This window comes from Vipera berus (assembly GCF_964194415.1).
Source record: "Vipera berus genome assembly, chromosome: 6".
Classification (NCBI taxonomy): Eukaryota; Metazoa; Chordata; class Lepidosauria; order Squamata; family Viperidae; genus Vipera; species Vipera berus.
In genome coordinates, this window is record NC_138208.1 from 88,709,616 (window position 1) to 88,729,498 (window position 19,883).

The 19,883-nt window shown below is 46.7% G+C and overlaps 1 protein-coding gene across 1 annotated transcript in view; it reads right to left on the reverse strand.

Moving 5' to 3' along the window:
* The window catches only part of CHCHD3 (coiled-coil-helix-coiled-coil-helix domain containing 3), a 105,662-nt gene that overhangs the window by 70,118 nt on the left and 15,661 nt on the right, over positions 1-19,883 (reverse strand). The window contains exon 2 of the mRNA XM_081331771.1: positions 10,543-10,626. Coding sequence (XP_081187897.1) covers positions 10,543-10,626 — 84 coding nt within the window. The remainder of the gene's footprint in view (positions 1-10,542; positions 10,627-19,883) is intronic.

The window sequence follows — 19,883 nt, forward strand, 5'->3', positions numbered from 1 at the left end:
CGTGATGGGGGTTTCCCGATACTCCCATGTAACACCTCTACTCCACGAGCTGCATTGGCTTCCGGTTGCCCTCCGGGTAAGATTCAAGGTGCTGGTGATGACCTATAAAGCCCTAAATGGCTTGGGTCCGGGATATTTGAGGGAATGCCTGCTGCCGGCATCAAGTTCCCTTCGTCCAGTGCGCTCCCACAGGGAGGGTCTTCTCAGGGTGCCGCCGGTAAAAGATTGCCGCCGGATAACACCCAGGGGGAGGGCCTTCTCTGTCGGTGCGCCTGCCCTCTGGAACCAGCTGCCAGTGGAGCTCAGGACTGCCCCCGACCTCCGTTCATTCCGCCGGGACCTGAAGACCTGGCTCTTCGAGCTCTCTGGCCCAGGCTGAGAATTTTAATTTTAATTTTAATTTAATTGGTTTGTTTTTTTTACTTTTTCAGGGACTGTTGTAATTATTTTTAATTGTTTTTAACTTTTGTATTTCTTGTTTTAAATACCCTGTAAACCGCCCTGAGTCCTTCGGGAAAGGGCGGTATATAAATCCAATCAAATAATTAAATAAATAAATAATAGATAGTAGTTAATTATCATAAACAATACGTTAATTAATCACTCAATAGCCTTCTTCTTGCTAATATATATTCAGAATTACATATCACGTTCCTTTCTCTCCGACTCGCTTTTCTAGCCATTGCTGGAAATTATCCCATCTTCTAAAGTACACGGAGTCTTCTTTCCCTTTAATCTTGAAAGTCAGTCTATCCGTTTCTGCACACTCTAGAATTTTCTTAATCAATACTTACTCAGTTGGTAAGTTTTCATTTTGCCAATGTTGGGCAAATACAAATCATGCTGCTGTTAATAGGTGTGGGATTAGATAACTGCAATCTTTCTCATACAATGTGACTTTGATTTACTGGGCTCTGCCTTGCTGTACCCTTCCTAAAATACTCTGAATTCCAATCGCCTCCGTTTTAGAACTATTGGTTTTGTTCTAATTATGCCTTGGTTCCTGGTTTCCGGTCTCTGAATCGTCTTCTCTTCTCTAACCTGCTCAGTGGCCATAATGAAGCTTGCGGGAGGAGAGGGAGGCAGGAGCGCAAACAACAAATAAACCAGTTTGGTGAATAGCCAAGGTAATTAACAGGAACAGATTTCTCTGCCAAAGCACTGGGAAAAAACGGTCGGCCCCGTCCGTTGCCTGCCTGCCTGGAGCGAACCTGGATTAAGCAGCCCCACAAAAATAGATTTTTCATACCCCTCTGCCCCACAGGTGACAGGTGTCGGTGGGAAACACAAATTGAATCTGCCAAGTTGACTGATTGGAACAAAAAAGAGCAATCCTTTAGGGATACTCCTAAAAACCGCGGGAACAAGGTTACTGGTGCACTCGAAGAAGGACGTGTTCCCACAAGCGGAACAGATGGAGAAACAGAGGCGAGAGGCCTTACTCAGCGTCTCAGGGACAGCCTGAAAGAAAAATTGTGGGGTCCTTGGTGCTCTCTGAGCTGGGTTGTCTTCTTGCAGATGTTTCATGATCCAACTAGATGATGTCACCAGTGCGAGGGAGGGAGGGGGATTCTGTTCTGTTCTTTGGAGAGGAGGAGGAGGAGGAGGAGGAAGAGGAGGAGGAGGAGAACTGTGGGGTCCTTGGTGCTCTTGGAGCTTGGTGGTTTTCTTGCAAAAGTTTCATGACCCAACTAGGTAACATCATCAGTGCTAGAAGAGAGGGGGGGTTTCTGGTGAGGAAGGAGGAGGAGGAGGAGGAGGAGGAGGACTGTGGGGTCCTTGGTGCTCTCTGAGCTGGGTTGTTTTCTTGCAAAAGTTTCATGACCCAACCAGGTAACATCATCAGTGCTAGAAGGGAGGGGGGGTTTCTGGTGAGGAAGGAGGAGGAGGAGGAGGAGGAGGAGGAGGAGGAGGAGGAGGAGGAGGAGGACTGTGGGGTCCTTGGTGCTCTCTGAGCTGGGTTGTTTTCTTGCAAAAGTTTCATGACCCAACCAGGTAACATCATTAGTGCTAGAAGGGAGGGGGGGTTTCTGGTGAGGAAGGAGGAGGAGGAGGAGGAGGAGGAGGCAGAGGAGGAGGAGGAGGAGGACTGTGGGGTCCTTGGTGCTCTCTGAGCTGGGTTGTTTTCTTGCAGATGTTTCATGGCCCAATTAGGTACCATCATCAGTGCTAGAAGGGAGGGGGGGTTTCTGGTGAGGAAGGAGGAGGAGGAGGAGGACTGTGGGGTCCTTGGTGCTCTCCGAGTTTGGCTGTTTTCTTGCAGACGTTTCACTACCAACCCAGGCGGCATCATCAGTGCTAGACGGAAAGGAGGTCTCTCTCTTGTTTGTACACTGGTGGCTCTCCTTGTCCCTACTGGGGAGGATGTTCTTGGTGGTTTCTTCATTAGGCTGTGGTTTACTGTTTGTCTGAGAACCAAAAAGCCAAACAGATCAAAACACCTCCTTGCCAACACCCAGATAAACAGGGATTAACAGCAGGATTAACACCACTAGACCAACAATCAAGAAGTAAACTGTACTCCAATCAAGGCACTACCACCTCAGACAAACAACCAAACAGTAAGCAACAGCCTATTCAAGGAACCAAGGAAAAAATAACAACAACAATCCCACCCAAACTAGCACAGTGAAGCCACTTGTGTATAAGCAGAGGGCAAACCCTTCCGGCACTGATGACGTTACCTAGTTGGGTCATGAAACGTCTGCAAGAAAAACCACCCAGCTCAGAGAGCACCAAGGACCCCACAATCCATCTCTCCTCCTCCTCCTCCTCTCTGCAAACCCCGCTCCCTTCTAATATTGATGGGTGTTACCTAGTTGGGTTCATGAAACGTCTGAAAGGAAACCACCACGCTCGGAGAACGCCAAGTGTCCCACCAATCAACCCCTGGGCAACAAATATTCGTTTTTCTCTCCGCGAAAAAACACCCGTGTGAATTTGATGGCCTTCCCCAAGCAGTCAAATCGGTAAGTTCTGCAAAGGACTGGGTGTATTTAGGGACGGAAGACGCCAGATAAAATGGGTTAGGCTTATTGGTTTCACGCATGGGTTTTTCCAGCTATTAGGGATTAAGGCTGTGTGCCTCGATACATTATGTGTGCAGCTTTCTACCGCAGAGAACATTTTTCCCTGAAAAGAACGTTGACAGCGGCGGCTTCTGCACCGTATCTTAAAACCTATTACACTGTGGTTTTGCAGATTCACAAACAGACAGGACTCCACTATCCATTTTATTTCCTCCCAATTTTTTTTTCTCTCTCCCTCCCTCTTCGGCCTCTTTCCTCTTTCTCTCCCTCCCTCCCTCTGTTCTCTCTCTCTCCTTCTTTCTCCCTCCCTTTTTCTTTTCTCTCTCTCTCCCTCCCTCTTCAGCCTCTCTCCTCTTTCTCTCTCTCCCTCCCTTCTGTTCTGTCTCTCTCCTTCTTTCTCCCTCCCTTTTTCTCCTTTTTTCTCTCCCTCCCTCTTCAGCCTCTCTCCTCTTTCTCTCCTTCCCTTCTGTTCTCTCTCCTTCTTTCTCCCTCCCTTTTTCTCCTCTTTTCTCTCTCTCCCTCCCTCTTCAGCCTCTCCTCTTTCTCTCTCCCTCCCTTCTGTTCTGTCTCTCTCCTTTTTTCTCCCTCCCTTTTTCTCCTCTTTTCTCTCTCTCCCTCCCTCTGTTCTTTTTCTCTCTTCCTCCCTTTTTCTCCTCTTTTCTCTCCCTCCGTTCTTTTTCTCTCCTGTCTCTTTTCTCTTTTCTTTCTCCTCTCTCCCTCTCTTTTTTCTCTTTTCTCTCCTCTTTTCTCTCTCCTTTCTTTTCTCTGTCTTTCTCCTCTCCTTCCCTCTCTCTTCTGTCTCTCTTTTTTTCCTCTCCTATTTTCTCTATCCCTCTCTTCTGTCTCTCTCTCCTCTGTCTTTTTTCTCTTTCTCTCCCTCTCTTCTGTGTCTTTCTCCTCTCTCTTTTTTCTCTCTTCTTTGTCTCTCTTCTCTGTCTCTCTCTCTCTTTCTTTCTCTCTCCAATTTCAGCCGCCAAAGGATCAAGGATTTATTTTATTTTATTTTTGGTCTTTTTAAACCCAGATCTCACAGATCTACAACCCACGGACGATCCGCTGAATGGCTTCGGCTCTAATTGTGCACCTTCTCGGCGATAAGATTTGAAACAGGGACAGCGGCGTGTTCTGCTTCAGCTGCAAAGTGCACCGTTCCGATCCACGCCAGGCGAAGGGGATGGGAGGGAAAGGAGAGGCAAATATCCTGTAACGACAGATTGGCTTTTCTTTTCTTTTTTTTTGGTCTCCTTCCAATTGTTAAGCATCGGCACTTTGGAAACTAAATAACGACACAGCGGAATGACGGAGGATCCGGGTGTCTTTTGCCGAGGTCTCCCGCTGGATGAAAAGCGAAGGCCGTCGTTCTCCGCAAGTTCATTATTCCAATCTATTTGCCCATTGATCTGCCATTTCCTGTGCAAGGGTGGCAATTAACTCACTATGAGCTGCAAATACATTAAAACCAGCTTTTCTCTCTCTCTCTCTCTCTCTCTCTCTCTCTCTCTCTTTTCATGGCTGTCAGCTAGTCGGTTTTCATTCAATAGGAAAAGAAAAGCAAAGCCAACAATTCCTTCCTGGGCCATTGTGTTGAGTCCTGAATGCTCTTGAGGACTGCTCTGATGTCGGGCTGAATGGAAGGGACCGGACTCACTCAGCAATGAAGCTTTTTTGAAATCCATTGTGGACGCTCTTAAATAAGATGTAGCCGGAACACATCTACTGCATGGGAAGCTTAACAGAATTTAACAAGAGTTAGGAAGGGACCTTAGAGGTCTTCCAGTCCAACCCCCAGCTCAGGCAGGAGACCCGGTACCATTTCAGACAAAGGGCTGTCCAGTCTCTTCTTAAAAACGTCCAGTTTTTGGAGCATTCGCCGCTTCTGGAGGCAGGTGGTTCCACTGGTTAATTGTTCTAACTGTCAGGAAAAGACGGAAAAGGACGAGGGGGGACATGACAGCAGTGTTCCAATATTTGAGGGGCTCCTACAAAGAAGAGGTGGGAGGGGGGGGGCTCAACCTATTTTCCAAAGCACCTGAAGGCGGGAGAAGAAGCAATGGATGGAAACTCATCAAGGAGAGAAGCAACCTGGAATTAAGGAGGAACTTCCTGACAGTGAGGACAATTAATGAGAACAGAACAGAATTCCTTCTCCCTCCCAGCACTGTGATGTAACCTAGTTGGGTAATGAAACGTCTGCAAAAAAACAACCAAGCTCAGAGACCACCAAACACTCCCCACAATACAGTAGAACAATTCTTATTTTCAGCAAGCATGGCCTCTGTTCCCTTGGGAAAACAGGGAATTGGAAAAGGACAACTTCCCTCGAACTGCACTCTAGAAGCTCAGCTTTCTTACAAGGAGGTAAAGGTTAAGTGTGACAGCTGTGGCCAGCGATAGCCAGGGCAAAGCTTCCACGTTACAAGGAAGCTTACAGTTGATTTGTCAGAATCCATTTATATCACATTCATAAATGTATGTGTAAAACATTATTCCCCCCCCCCCATGGATTCTGCCATCTCCCGAAGAAGGAGGAGCGGATGTGGATTCAGCCTGCCTTAGGTTATTTCAAAGACCAAAGGAAACCTTTTGAACTGGGGGAGCATCTGGCCTGTGTCCCCATTTGAATCTCTAAAGGAAGAAGGCAATAACCGTAAAGATTCGAAGTTCCTTTTTCCCACGAAAGGGATGACACGGTCAAATGATGAGGGGCTGACCAAATGGGGTTGAGGGAAGCGGGGTTGACCCGGGAACTCTTTATAAAGTTTCAATTTGTAAAACAATACCAAGTCCTGTCTTGTATTTCCACAACCAAGCATGTCCTAGTAAAAATTCCTTTTGGACTAGAACTGACTCCAAGAGTTTTTGTTTTCCTAAGACGTGGATTGGGGTGGGTCCTGACATGATTACAAAGCGATCGATGCAGTTTCCTGCTGGGCCAAACGCCAATAATAATAATAATCATAATATCAAAATTAATTATTCATCCTCATCAACATCCAATAATTCAAAGTGCAGACGCTGCGAAGAAGCCAAAGGACCAACCAGATCGCATGTTCCAACGCAGGCAAGAAAAACAGCTTATCTCCCGCGACAACATCTGTAACTGCTATCGAGCATTCACATCTGCCCAACTCAGGTCCTTGGGAAGAACTCGACAGGCAAAAAAAAAAAAGCCCACTCTAGTCTGAACATCTGGCTGAATGTGCGAAGGACCAAGGATAAATAATCAAAACCAACTGAAAACACTGCCTGAACATTGTCGGCATTGACACAACCCCCATCGGTCAATTGCAAAAGGCAGCTTTGCTTGAAACAGTTGACGTCCTGCGACCGAGACCTTTAACATCAGCAAACATCAACATCTGCCTATCCCAGATGTAAAGGAGTCCCTGGGGATTTTACTCCACTAGTCGTGGCCGACTACAAGGAGGGAGGGGAGGGGCGTTGTTCATCTCCATTTCAAGGCCAATGAGCCAGTGCTGTCTCCGAAGACATTTCCGCGGTTATGTGGCCAGCACGACGTCATGGAGCGCTGTTACCTTCCCCCCCGAAGTGGTACCTGTTTATCTACTAACATTTGCATGCTTTCGAGCTGCTCCTATGTTTCTGTTCTGTCCCAGCCTACGTAAGTCCTTGTTATGCTCACAAGGAGAAACCCCTCTTCCAAGAAACGGGCAGGAACCACAGGAAAAACCCAAACCCCTTTTATTATTCACAGACCTGAGTCAATGTCCAAGGCAAACAAACACAGTCCACCGAAACACGAACGGTGGCCTTCGGCAACCAGCACTTCCCACACCTTCCCTTTTATAATGCAGCCAAGGCATGGCTTCCTCATGCCTTCTCCTTTGCCTTTGGAGCCACCCCATTGCGTTCCTCTGTCCTGCTCGCTTCGCTTGCCAGCGCTTTCGTGCATCCTGGATATTTCCCAGCTGTGCTTCATCACTGTCCAACTCAGGCTCCCAGCACAGCTGTGTCTCAGCCTGAGCGTGAGTAGAGGGGCCAGGCTCCTCGTCCGACTGTGAGTCTCGGAGCTCCTCAGAGCCTTCCTTGGACTCTGATGTCACTCTAGGCCCCTCCTCCTCCTCCTCCTCTGATTCCTCAGACTCAGCTGCCAGATCCACGGGCCAGCGAGGAATCACAAGAGTTTCCTCGAAAATAAGACCCGGTCTTTTTTTTTTAACCTCCAAAAGAGGCACCAGGTCTTATATTTTTTTTTTTGGGGGGGGTGTTAATCTTTTCCATTCACCTCCGGCACCGACAGCCCCGCCTAGTCGGCCCCATCTTCTGGTATGTCCCCCGGCCTGCATTTCACACTCATTGGCCTCTGCAGCTGAGAAACAAACTATGGATTGAATCAGTAGCATGGTTCTCGGCCGCAGAGGCCTTCCGGAAAGGCCTCTAACTGTGAAATGTAAGCTGGGGGACGTCGCAGAAGAAGTGGGCCGGCGAGGAGAGGCAGGCTGCAACGGTAAGTGGGTGCGGGGCCTGTGGGGCAAATCCACCCCACCCCCAAGCTTGATTTTTAGGTGTGCGCCTTGCCCCCAAACTAGGACTTATTTTGGGGGTAGGGCTTATATTCGGCCCACCCCCCAAAAATCAAGCTAGGGCTTATTTTCAGGGTAGGTCTTACTTTTGGGGAAACACTGTCGGCTGGCAGGAGCTGAGGTGAGGACGGGAACTCACCCCATCCTGTGGAGCTGGGGTCTCGAACCTGGGCGGCCGGCTTTGCAGCCGACAAGGCCAGCATTTTAACTGCGCCACCGCACCACCCTTGTGAAGGACAATTAGGCCAAATCAAGCCTAAGCATCTGGCTGACTGTGCAACCAGCCTTAATAATACATTTTCTGCCCGACAAAAAACATCAAGTTCCATGTTACACGTCTCCAGTTAAAAGGATCTCCCTCAACAGGTCTTGAAAAGAGTTTTGATTCAGATTTGGAAAACTCCCAGGAACCAGAGTAGAATGGTACTGTGCCTGGTAGATATCTGATTCTATCAAAATAGGGTTGCTGTTTTTCCATACGCATGAAATATTGAGTATTACTTTCAAGGGGACAAAAGATCACGCTTATTTCTTAGGGGACCGGAGATATTTCGCTTCTTGCAGGGCTAATCTACGAAGCTGCAGCATACGCTGAAATTCATTTAACATATTGTAGGAATAATGAGTTTCCGATATGCTTCTTCCCGGCAACGTTTTTCTTTTTTCGTTCCCCACTTTCCTTGTGTTGTTTTTAAATATTCTTGTGTTGTTGTTTTTTTTAAAAACAGTTTAACAAGGAGCCAGAGGAAGCGTTCAGGCAAAAACTGTAAATTATCACCGGTGGGATTTTACACAGTTTTAATAAAGTTCTGTTATTCTTTCTGATTAGCAACAAAAGAGAAGTCAGCTGACAGTGCTTTAAGGCTGCGGAGCCAAGGAAAACAATCTCGTGTGTGGGACATCAGAATTAACCATTGGGGAAAAATAAAATAAATCATTCTTGGGAAAGTTGGACTGGGTCAAACTAATCCAAGATGTCACTCTGAGGGATCCTTGGTGCTCTCTTGAGCTGGGTGGTTCCCTTGCAGACGTTTCATGACCCAACTAGGGAATATCATCAGTGCTAGGAGGACGTGGGGTTTGCCCTCCATTTAGATACAAGCTCCTTTGAGAAGCTGATGATGTTACCTAGTTGGGTCATGAAACGTCTGCAAGAAAACAGCCAAGCTCAGAGAGCAATAAAGACCCCACAGTACTCCCCCCTCCTCTTCCTCCTCCCCTTTTCCTTCTCCACTCCACAACCCCACTTCCTTTGTCATATTCTCCTCTCTGCAAACCCCACTTCCTTCTAATGATGTTACCTAGTTTGGTCCACGAAACATCTGCAAAAAAACAAGCACATTCACAGAGCATTAAGGACCCCATTGTCGTTGCTGTTGTTAGGCACATGGTGATAGCCTACACTGTTGGGTTGAAAATATATTAACCATGATATTGTGACTTTAAGATGTTAATTGGCCAATGGGTGTGTAAGTGTTCTCATGGCCATAAGAGGGAGCTAGGAACGTAGCTTCTCTCTCTCTCTGAATTCATTTCTCTCTCTACTATTACTGTTTTGCTGTACTATTGGTTTACTACTGTGATAAACCTGAACTGTGTATTGACCTCTGAACCGGTAAGAAGACTTTGCATTTGGATTGCTACTTGGACTGTTACTATTGTGTATGACCTGGACTGTTTATTTTTGACTGTGCATTTTTGTTCTTTACACCACCTCAAAAGTAAAGTACTTTTTGCTTTCACAACTCAGTGTACTCTTGTGGTTACTGTGTGACTCTTACTGCTCTCAGTACCCTTCCTTGTCTGTGCAACTCCTTGGTAGCACAAGGAGACCTGTGCACATCAATTAACAGTTGTCCTCCTCCTCCTCCTCCTTCCCTTCCTCTTCCTCCTCTCCTTTCCCTCCTCCACTCCACAAACCCTACTCCCTTCTAGCACTGATAATGTTGCCTAGTTGGGTCATGAGACGCCTACAAGAAAAGCACCCAACTCAGAAAGCACCAAGGACCCCACGTTTCAGTCCTGAGCTACAGATTATTCTCCTTTATTAAGATATCAGTCTGGGCAGCTGGGCCTTCGCTGGCTGGATATCCAGATGGCTCTGGAATTCTGTTCCCCAGAAAATTTGCATTTGGGGGGAAAGTCCCAAAGATTCAAAAAGTTGAGCTGGCTTTTTCACAGTTCACCCGCAGGAAGATTTTAAGGCGGTCACCAGAACAAAGCCAACGTTCACACGGGACCTGTTTTACAATTTGCCATGTTCTACAGGTAGTCCTCAACTTATGACCAGTTGCTTAGTAACCATTACGAGAGACCACCCCACAGATTCTGACGACCCTGTTCCCTGCGATCACGTGACCACATTTGGGCGACTGACAGCTGCCCGGCCTTTAGGGCCGTTCACGGCTGTTCCCGCAGTCCCACGATTGCGTCTTACGTCGGTTTTGCCGAAAACTGGCGCTTGCTTCCACTTTTTGGCAACACCAAGCCCCATATCAAACCACCGGTTCACTTAACAACAAATCTGATGGGTCCACACGGGTAAGCTTATTTATGACTGTCACGGCTAACGACCGAAATGGGCAGGCTCCATTACGGTCGTAAGTTGAGGACTACCTGTATTTTATTTTATTTTTAAGTTAGGAAGAAATGGATCATGCCTTCCACCCAGCTAATTCCAATTTTTGCCTCCTGCTCACACATAAGCACACGGAGAAAGAGAGATTGCTGAAAGAGGAAGCGGTTTAGTTTATGGTAAAGGTGGCTGAGAAACCCGTTTTAAAGGATCGGTTGTTCCTGCCGTGGTCGGCAAACGAGGACGGATGGATGTCCTTCCTCCGAGAATCTCAGCCGGCCAAGGACAGAGCCTTCGTCCCATCAATTCTGTGCATTTAAAAGCAGAAGGGTCAAATTCCATCAAGGCTTCCCACCCACGCCTCTGCGTGAAAGGCAAAATGAAGCTCACTCACCCTCTCTTCCAGGCGGTTCAGCTGCTCCTTGTAGTAAGTCTCGTGTTTCTTCAGCTCTTTTTCCTTTTCTTCTAGCTGCTTGGCCTGAACGAAACAAAACCAAAGCAGAGAGAGAGAGGGAGGGAGGAAGGGAGAGAGGGAGGGAAGAGAGAGAGAGGAGAGAGAGGGAGGGAGGGAGGGTGGGAAGAGAGAGAGAGAGAGGAGAGGGTAGGAGGGTGGGAAGAGAGAGACAGAGAGAGGGGGGAGGGAGAGAGAGGGGGAGGGAGGGAGGGAGGGAGGAAGGGAGAGAGGGAGGGAGAGAGAGTGGGAAGAGAGAGAGAGGAGAGAGAGCGGGAGAGAGAGGGAGGGAGGGTGGGAAGAGAGAGACAGAGAGAGGGGGGAGGGAGAGAGAGGGGGAGGGAGGGAGGGAGGGAGGGAGAGAGGGTGGGAAGAGAGAAAGAGGAGAGAGAGAGGGAGAGAAAGGGAGGGAGGGTGGGAAGAGAGAGAGAGAGGAGAGAGAGGGTAGGAGGGTGGGAAGAGAGAGACAGAGAGAGGGGGGAGGGAGAGAGAGGGGGAGGGAGGGAGAGAGAGAAACAACCCAGTTCCAGTAAAGTCAACATTTGTCATCAATTCTGCCCCCAAAATTTTTTACCCAAAAGACTGAAACCTGCAGAGCGTTCAGATAGTCCTCAGCTAGCAACAGTCCATTTAGTGACTGTTTAAAGTTACAAAGGCACTGAAAAAAGTGACTTATGACCGGTTCTCACACTTATGACTATTGCAGCATCCCCCTGGTTGTATGATGAAAATTCAGAATGCTCGGCAACTGGTTCGTATTTACAATAGTCACAGCATCCCGGGATTACGTGATCCCCTTTTGGGACCTTCTGACAAGCAAAGTCAATTGGGGAGGGGCGATTCACTTAACGACCGTGTGACTAACTTCACAGCCGCAACGATTCACTCAAGAACTGTGGCAAGAAAGGTCGTAAAATGGGACAAAACACACAAGGCAAATGTTTTGCTTAGCAATGTAAATTCGGGGGTCAATAGCGGCTGTATTTTTATTTTTTTATTTTTTATTATTTTAATTCCATTTATATCCCACCCTTCTCCGAAGACTCAGGGCGTCTTACAAGCTTAGCAGTAGCCTTCATTCTATGTATATGCCTGCTTGTTAGGGCTTTCACACACACCCCAAGTGGCATTATTACAAAGTCAGCTTAATTGCCCCCAACAATCTGGGTCCTCATTTTACCTACCTCGGAAGGATGGAAGGCTGAGTCAACCTTGAGCCTGGTGGGATGCGAACCTGAACTAATGGCAGGCAGCTGGTGTTACTTAAGGAGGCATTAGCCCACTGCTCCACCAAGGCTCCACCAAGTCATAAAAGAGGCAAGGTTGCCTAACCCTGCACTAGACTAAACAAACCCAGTTCCCACAACTTGACAACCCTCTAGTTCAGGGGTAGGCAACCTTGGTTCTTTTATGACTCGTGGACTTCAACTCCCAGAATTCCTGAGCCAGCCACGCTGAGGGGAAAGGGAAAGGTTTCCAAGCTGAGCCATGCTGGCTTAGGAATTCTGGGAGTTGAAGTCCACGAGTCATAAAAGAACCAAGGTTGCCTACCCCTGGTCTAATACAATTGGAAGGCTCAGCTTTTTGAGTTAAGGTTGTTGTTTTTTCCCAACCCGTTGAACAAACCAAATATTTAAATTCTCTGGATTTAAATCAATCCCCCCCCAGCTTCTCTTCCTTGAATGATAACAATGGTGGTGATCAAAAAAAGAGCCTCCTTATCTTCCGCTGGGCTTTTTTTTTTTTTTTGAGCCAGCTATCTTCCCTGACATAAATTAAATTCGGTATAGTGAGCCTAGCTAAAATACGTTTGAAAGTATAAGAGGGGGGGGGGGGGGAAGACACATCCCTCGACTTTGCTTACTTAGATCAGATTGGAGACAAAAGTTCCAGCAACTCAGCCTGTTTGCCCGATTTGCATACGGGCAGTCCTCAACTTACAACCGTTCGTTTTAAGTGACCGTTCAAAGTTACAACGGCGCTGGAAAAAAGGGACCTACGATCGTTTCCCACCCTTACGTCCGTTGGTTGCCGCGTCCCTGTGGACACGTGGTCAAAATTTGGACGCTTGGGGACTGGTTCGTGTTTATGACGGTCGCTGGGTCCTGAGGCCGCGTGTCCAGAGGGGTCGTAAAGAATTGGACACGACCCAGCAACTGAACCACAACAAAAATTCCATTTACTCTCACATCAACGTCTTACCTTGCACTCCATCTCCTGGAAGCATGTAAAAGCAGGACACAAAGCCATAGGTTTATACGACAAGTTAGGTGAAACAAAAAGCGTCACGCAAGCAAGACCTGAAGCAAACTCTCATAGTTAAGGGTACTCCGAAAAGTTTCCCCCCCAAAAATTGGGAGATTCTTGCTCGAAATCAAACTTGAACCCCTGTAGGCTAAAAAAAGGAAAGTCTTCGTGCGTAGTGGGCCTTTCTTGATCCTTTCGGACGGGGAGGGGGAAAAAAATGGCAGGGGCAGAAATGTGCATCTACCACGCAAAATAATTACTAAGAAAATGCTGTGTGCGTTGTGAAATTTGGGATTGAAACTAAGAAGTACACACGGGCGCCTGAGATGTTGGCCGTGTCGTTTCAATAACTATTATTTATTTATATGTTTATATTTTTATTTATGAGTGCAATGTTGTTGTTGTTACTTGTGAAGTCATGTCTGACCCATCACGACCCCATGGACAACGTTCCTCCAGGCCTTCCTGTCCTCTACCATCTTCTGGAGTCCATTTAGGCTCATAATTAGACCTTAAAGACTAATTATGGCCCAACAGAAGAGTACCGTATTTTCCCGAAAAATAAGACCCAACCGGAAAATAAGAACTGGTGTGGTTTTTTTCAGGATGCTCGTAATATAAACCCTAACCCCAAAATAAGTCCCAGTTAAGATCCTCCAGCCAGACGGATGCATTTAGTACCGTATTTCCTCAAATATAAGCCCCGCACCAAAATAAGTCCCAGTTAAGATGGTCAGCCAAATGGACGCATTTAGTACCGTATTTCCCCAAATATAAGCCCTACCCAGAAAATAAGCCCTTTTGGTGCAAAAAAATAATAATATAAGACCTGGTCTTTTTTTCAGGGAAACACGGTAGTAGAAAGTTTCATGGCTGACAAACTCCTATATACAGATTAACTCAAGAGGATGAGTAGCTATGGTCTCTTTAAGACCTGAAGACTTCAACTCCCAGAATTCCTGCTGGCTCAGGAATTCTGGAAGTTGAAGTACACCGGTCATAAAGAGGCCATAGTTGGCCACCGCTGAATTAACAGAAAAACCAGAGAAATAAAAAAAATATATGTTGTTATTTGGAATCCAGAAAAAAACAAACCCACCTGATGCACTTCTCTATTTTGGAAAAACTAGGAGTATATGAGTGAAATACAGTAAAATGTTGTGCTAATAACAATCACTTAGTCCTAGTGTATACCACATTCAGTAGTTCTGGAATCGAGACACTGATGTTTCCTTGGGGAAAGCCTTCTCATGCACCCAGCCATCCTAAAGCATATCATCAATTGTGTTATCAAGAGGGCTATCAACCGTAACAGCCTGGACGTGGTCTATATCTCAATCGGACGACTTCAACTCCCAGAATCCCTGCTGGCTCAGGAATTCTGGGAGTTGAAGCCTGCAGGTTATAAAGGGGCCTGCCCCTGAATTAGCAGAAGAAATCAAACCGTGCGCTCGATTTAAAATAGACCTGTAGGCACGGCTTGCTTCCTTCCAGCGATCGGAAAGAAGGCAGCTGATGTTTAAACCCTGTCAATCCAACAAGTTCTACAGAACATTTTGGAAGCATCTCTGGCAGAAGACGGAACGGGAGTAGCGTTCACCATGCAGCAATGTGGGAAGATCAGAAATAATCCTCAATGTGGGGGTCCTCTGAGCTTGCTTGTTTTCTTGGAAGATGTTTCATGACCCCTCTAGGTAACATCATCAGTGCTAGAAGGAGGAGGAAGAGGACGACAACTGTGGGGTCCTTGGTGCTCTGTGAGCTTGCTTGTTTTCTTGCAGATGTTTCATGACCCTTCAAGATAACATCATCAGTGCTAGACAGGAGAGGAGGAGGAGGAGGAGGAGGAGGAGGAGGAGGAGGAGGAGGAGGAAGAGGAGGAGGAGGACGACGACGACGACGACAACGACGACTGTTGGGTCCTTGGTGCTCTCTGAGCTTGGTTGTTTTCTTAAAGATGCTTAATGACCCATCTAGGTAACATCATCAGTGCTAGAAGGGAGAGGAGGAGGGGGAGAAAGGGGAGAAGGAGGAAGAGGGGAAGGAAGAGGAGGAGGGAGGAAAGGGGAGGAGAAGGGGAGGAGAAGGAGAGGGAGGAGGGGGAGGAGGAGGAGGAGGGAGGAAAGGGGAGGAGGAGGACGACAACGACGACAACTGTGGGGTCCTTGGTGCTCTCTGAGCTTGGTTGTTTACTTGCAGATGTCTCATTACCCATCTAGGTAACATCATCAGTGTCAGAAGAGACAGGGGTCTGGCTCCCTTTTTCTACTCAAGTGGCTTGCGCTATCAATATTGACGGGAGTGCTGTTATGTTGCATGGAACCCATTTATCCAATTCCCACTCCTTTCTAGCCCTGATGATGTTCCCTAGTCGGGTCATGAGACATCCGCAAGGAAACAGCCAAGCTCAGAGAGCACCGAGGACCCCACAGTCCTCCTCCTCCTCTCCACAAACCCCCGCAGTCTTCCAGCACTGAGGATGTTACTTAGAGGGGCGATGAAATGTCTGAAAGAAAACCACCCAGCTCAAGAGAGCGCCAAAGGACGCCACAGCTCAAGCTTGGGCCATGAAGATTCTCTTCGGTGGATAATCCTCAAAAAAAAACAAAAAACGCCATCCTCGGCCCCTGCAGACTTCCCACTTTGCTATTTGGGCTTTCTCCCCAATGCTTTGCCAAGAGAGAGAGAGTTTTGAGAAATCAGCGAAGTGGAAAGGAGTTTTTTTTTAAAAAAAGGAAAAGGAAAAGTCACAAAGCTGCTGGAGCTTTCAATATCTAAGATTTCTGCTTATTTGAAGGATCATTCGCAAGAAAGATATATTTCAGTTTGGAGGAGATGGATAGATTATATTCAGAATAAATATGGGACTAAAAAGTTTCATTTAGCTTATGAGTAGACTTTAGATTTATATTAACTTTAGTATGAGTATTGATTATATTTTTGTTTAAGTTATTATTATTATGTTTTTATGTATTCATGTTAAAGGGGAGTTAAAGCACATTATGAACTTGGTTAATTTTATAATGGATAATTTTAGTTAGAATATGATTATTATATTTATAACCCTGTATTCCGCTCTGGGAAGTGGGGGGGAGGGGGGTGGTTTGGGGCGGGTAGGTTTTGGGGATGTTCTGTAAAAAAAATTTGTAAAACTCTTTAATAAAAAAAATATATATCCAGCCTTGGAAATTTAACTTTAGGAAGCGACCGGGGAAAGGGAGGAGGAGGAGGAGGAGGAGGAGGAGGAGGAGGAGGAGGAGGAGGAGGAGGAGGAGGAGGAGGAGGAGAAAAGGTCACTTCGGTGTTGTAAGTGACACCCGAAAAGTGGAGGCTATCTAAGCCTCTAAACCTCCTGCAGAACTCGAACAGATCAATGAAAAGCAATTGCGGGGGTTTTCATCAAAAAGAAGAAAAACCAGCAAATGAACACAGCGACAGGAAAGAGTAGACTAAAGGAAAAAAAAGGCGGATGGTTAAGAAACAGACGAAGAGGCTTGCTAGAAATCAAGCCCAGGTCCCACAGAGCAGCATTCCGGGTCCAGAGAGTAGGGAAATACAGGCAGTCCTCGGCTTACAACCAAAAGTTCAGTTGCTAGGCAAGACGGTTGCCGAGTGAGTTTTGCCTCGTCTTAGGACTTTTCTGGACACCGTTATTTAAGTGAGTCACACTGCACTTGTTCAGTTAATATAAATGGTGGTTACGTGAATTGGGCTCCCCGCCACTGACTCGGTTTGTCAGTATCACATGACCCCAGGATACTGCTGTGGAAAGAATCCAGAAGGAAAAAAAATATTGGGGGGGAATATTAAAAAGGCAGAATATTATATTTCCCCAAAGGATTTGAAAGGCACTTAACAACAATCCTGGTGATTGGGCCAAAGTCGCCCAGCTGGCTTTCATGCCTAAGGCGGGACTAGAACTCACCGTCTCCTGGTGATTGGCCCAAAGTCACTCACCCAACTTTCATGCCTAAGGCGGGACTAGAACTCACCGTCTCCTGGTGATTGGCCCAAAGTCACCCATTCATGTAGTGACATCCCAAGAAAAATCTCTAATGACTTTGGGGTTCAAATCTGGTCTGTCTCAAAAGGGCTGACACAAAATCTTGCAACCCTCTGTGAGAAATCATCGCAACATTTACACACAAACACGCCAGCCAGGGAATTCACAGCCGGTGGGCGCATTGGCAAGGAAGCATTAGATTAATTTGGCTGCAAGACAGGAGTCCGATAAATATAAATTAGCCATAGCAAAATGACCGTGTATTCAATTAGCTGGACGTTGCCCTTACAAGGTTTACTCTCTCTCCTTCTTTAATAAAATGTTTTTGGAAAACCCACTGGGGGCCTTGAAAAGGAAAGTTATTCTCCAATTCTCACGTACTCTTAAATTATATCAATGTTAAATTAAAAAAATAGCAATGAAAAAGTTTGAAGATCTATGCCAATACTCTGTATGGTTCATCTTCTTTAGCAGACAATGTTTGTTTCTCTCCCTCCCTCTCTCTCTCCCCCCCTTCCTCTCTCTTTTTCTCTCTTCTTTGTGTCTCTCTCTCCTGTCTCTTTTCTCTCTCCCCCCTCTCTCCTCTCCCTCTCTCTCTCCTGTCTCTTTTCTTTCTTTCTCTCTCTCCTGTCTGTCTGTCTCTCCTCTACTTTCTCTCTCCGCTCTCTGCTCTCTGCTCTCTGCTCTCTCCCTCTCTTCTGTTTCTCCTCTCCCTCCCTCCCTCTCGCTTCTGTCTTTTTTCTCTCCTCTCTCTCTTCTCTCCTCTCCCTCTCTTCTGTCTCTCTCCTCTCCCTCCCTCTCTCCTGTCTCTTTTCTTTCTCTCTCTCTCTCTCTCTCTCCTGTCTGTCTGTCTCTCCTCTACTTTCTCTCTCCGCTCTCTGCTCTCTGCTCTCTCCCTCTCTTCTGTCTGTTTCTCCTCTCCCTCCCTCCCTCTCGCTTCAGTCTTTTTTCTCTCCTCTCTCTCTTCTCTCCTCTCCCTCTCTCTTCTGTCTCTCTCCTCTCCCTCCCTCTCTCTCCTGTCTCTCTTTTCTCTCTCCTCTCTCTTTCTCTCCTCTCCCTCTCCTCTCTCTCTTCTGTCTGTCTCTCCTCTGTCTCTCTTTTCTTTCTCCTCTCTCCCTCTCTCTTCTGTCTCTCTCCCTCCTCTCCCTCTTCTCTCTGTCTGTCTCTCTCCTCTCCCTCTCTCTTGTCTCTCTCCCTCTCTCCACTCCCTCCCTCTCTCTCCTGTCTCTTTTCTCTCCTCTCCCTCTCTCTTGTCTCTCTCCTCTTTTCTCTCTCCTCTTTCTTTCTCCTCTCTCCCTCTCTCTTCTGTCTCTCTCCCTCCTCTCCCTCTCTTCTCTCTCTCTTCTGTCTGTCTGTCTCTCCTCTCCCTCTCTTCTCTGTCTCTTTTCTCTCCTCTCCCTCTCTTTTGTCTCTCCTCTCCCTCCCTCTCTCTTCTGTCTCTCCTCTTTTCTCTCTCCTCTCCCTCTCTTCTCTGTCTCTTTTCTCTCCTCTCCCTCCCTCTCTCTTCTGTCTCTCTCCTCTCTTTTTCTTTCTCCTCTCCCTCTCTCTTCTGTCTCTCCCTCCTCTTCCTCTCTCTCTCTCTCTCTCTCTTCTGTCTGTCTCTCTCCTCTCCCTCTCTCTTCTGTCTCTCTCCCTCTCTCCTCTCCTCTCCCTCCCTCTCTCTCTCCTGTCTCTTTTCTCTCCTCTCCCTCTCTCTTGTCTCTCTCCTCTCTTTTCTCTCTCCTCTTTCTTTCTCCTCTCTCCCTCTCTCTTCTGTCTCTCTCCCTCTCTCCTCTCTCCTCTCCCTCCCTCTCTCTCTCCTGTCTCTTTTCTCTCCTCTCCCTCTCTCTTGTCTCTCTCCTCTTTTCTCTCTCCTCTTTCTTTCTCCTCTCTCCCTCTCTCTCCTGTCTCTCTCCCTCCTCTCCCTCTCTTCTCTCTCTCTTCTGTCTGTCTGTCTCTCCTCTCCCTCTCTTCTCTGTCTCTTTTCTCTCCTCTCCCTCTCTTTTGTCTCTCCTCTCCCTCCCTCTCTCTTCTGTCTCTCCTCTTTCCTCTCTCCTCTCCCTCTCTTCTCTGTCTCTTTTCTCTCCTCTCCCTCCCTCTCTCTTCTGTCTCTCTCCTCTCTTTTTCTTTCTCCTCTCCCTCTCTCTTCTGTCTCTCCCTCCTCTTCCTCTCTCTCTCTCTCTCTCTCTCTCTCTTCTGTCTGTCTTTCTCTCCTCTCTCTGTTCTTTCCTCTCCCTCTTCCCCCCCTCTCTCTCTTTCTCTGCACACGCCCAGTACATCTTAGCAAAGGAATGTCAAGGTGTTACCAAGATACCTAAGCATTTTAAAATAAGTGTTTTTGAAGTGAAGATCTCTAGGGAATAATTTTTTAAAAAAATAAAATAAAAGGCACCTTAATACAAAGAAAGGGACAGATGTAATTTCCACCTATTCTCATTTCAAATCGGTTCCATTCTGCGCATGGAGTTAAAACCTACCGTGAAACACCCAACACAGGAACTGGGTCTATGCAAATACTTGATGTTACAAATCAGTATGGATCGATTTTGCACACTGAAAATCAATTGGACTTGCATCCGAATCAATTTACACTGATTTAGTTATTTGTCCATGTTTTGAAGGGGGAAAATCAATTTGAATAAATAGGTTTCCATTTGGAAATTTCATCTGACTCAAGTCTTAATGTTTGGACAGGAACAATTTGCTATACCAGTTTGAACATTTAAACCAACCCGTTGTATTAACAACGGCTAGCCCTTTCACCTTTTGAAATTGTTATTTTTATAATGGTAACACTTTTCATTCTTAAATTATTATTTTTATTTTAACGTTCATTTTATGGATTACATTGTACATTACCCAGAGCCCCTGGGGAAAAAATACAAGGAAGGAAGGAAGGAAGGAAGGAAGGAAGGAAGGAAGGAAGGAAGGAAGGAAGGAAGGAAGGAAGGAAGGAAGGAAGGAAGGAAGGAAGGAAGGAAGGTCGGTCATTTTCAAGTTATTAGCCAGACCCAATAGAGACATGCTCAAAAGAAATCTATGTGAAGTACCAAGA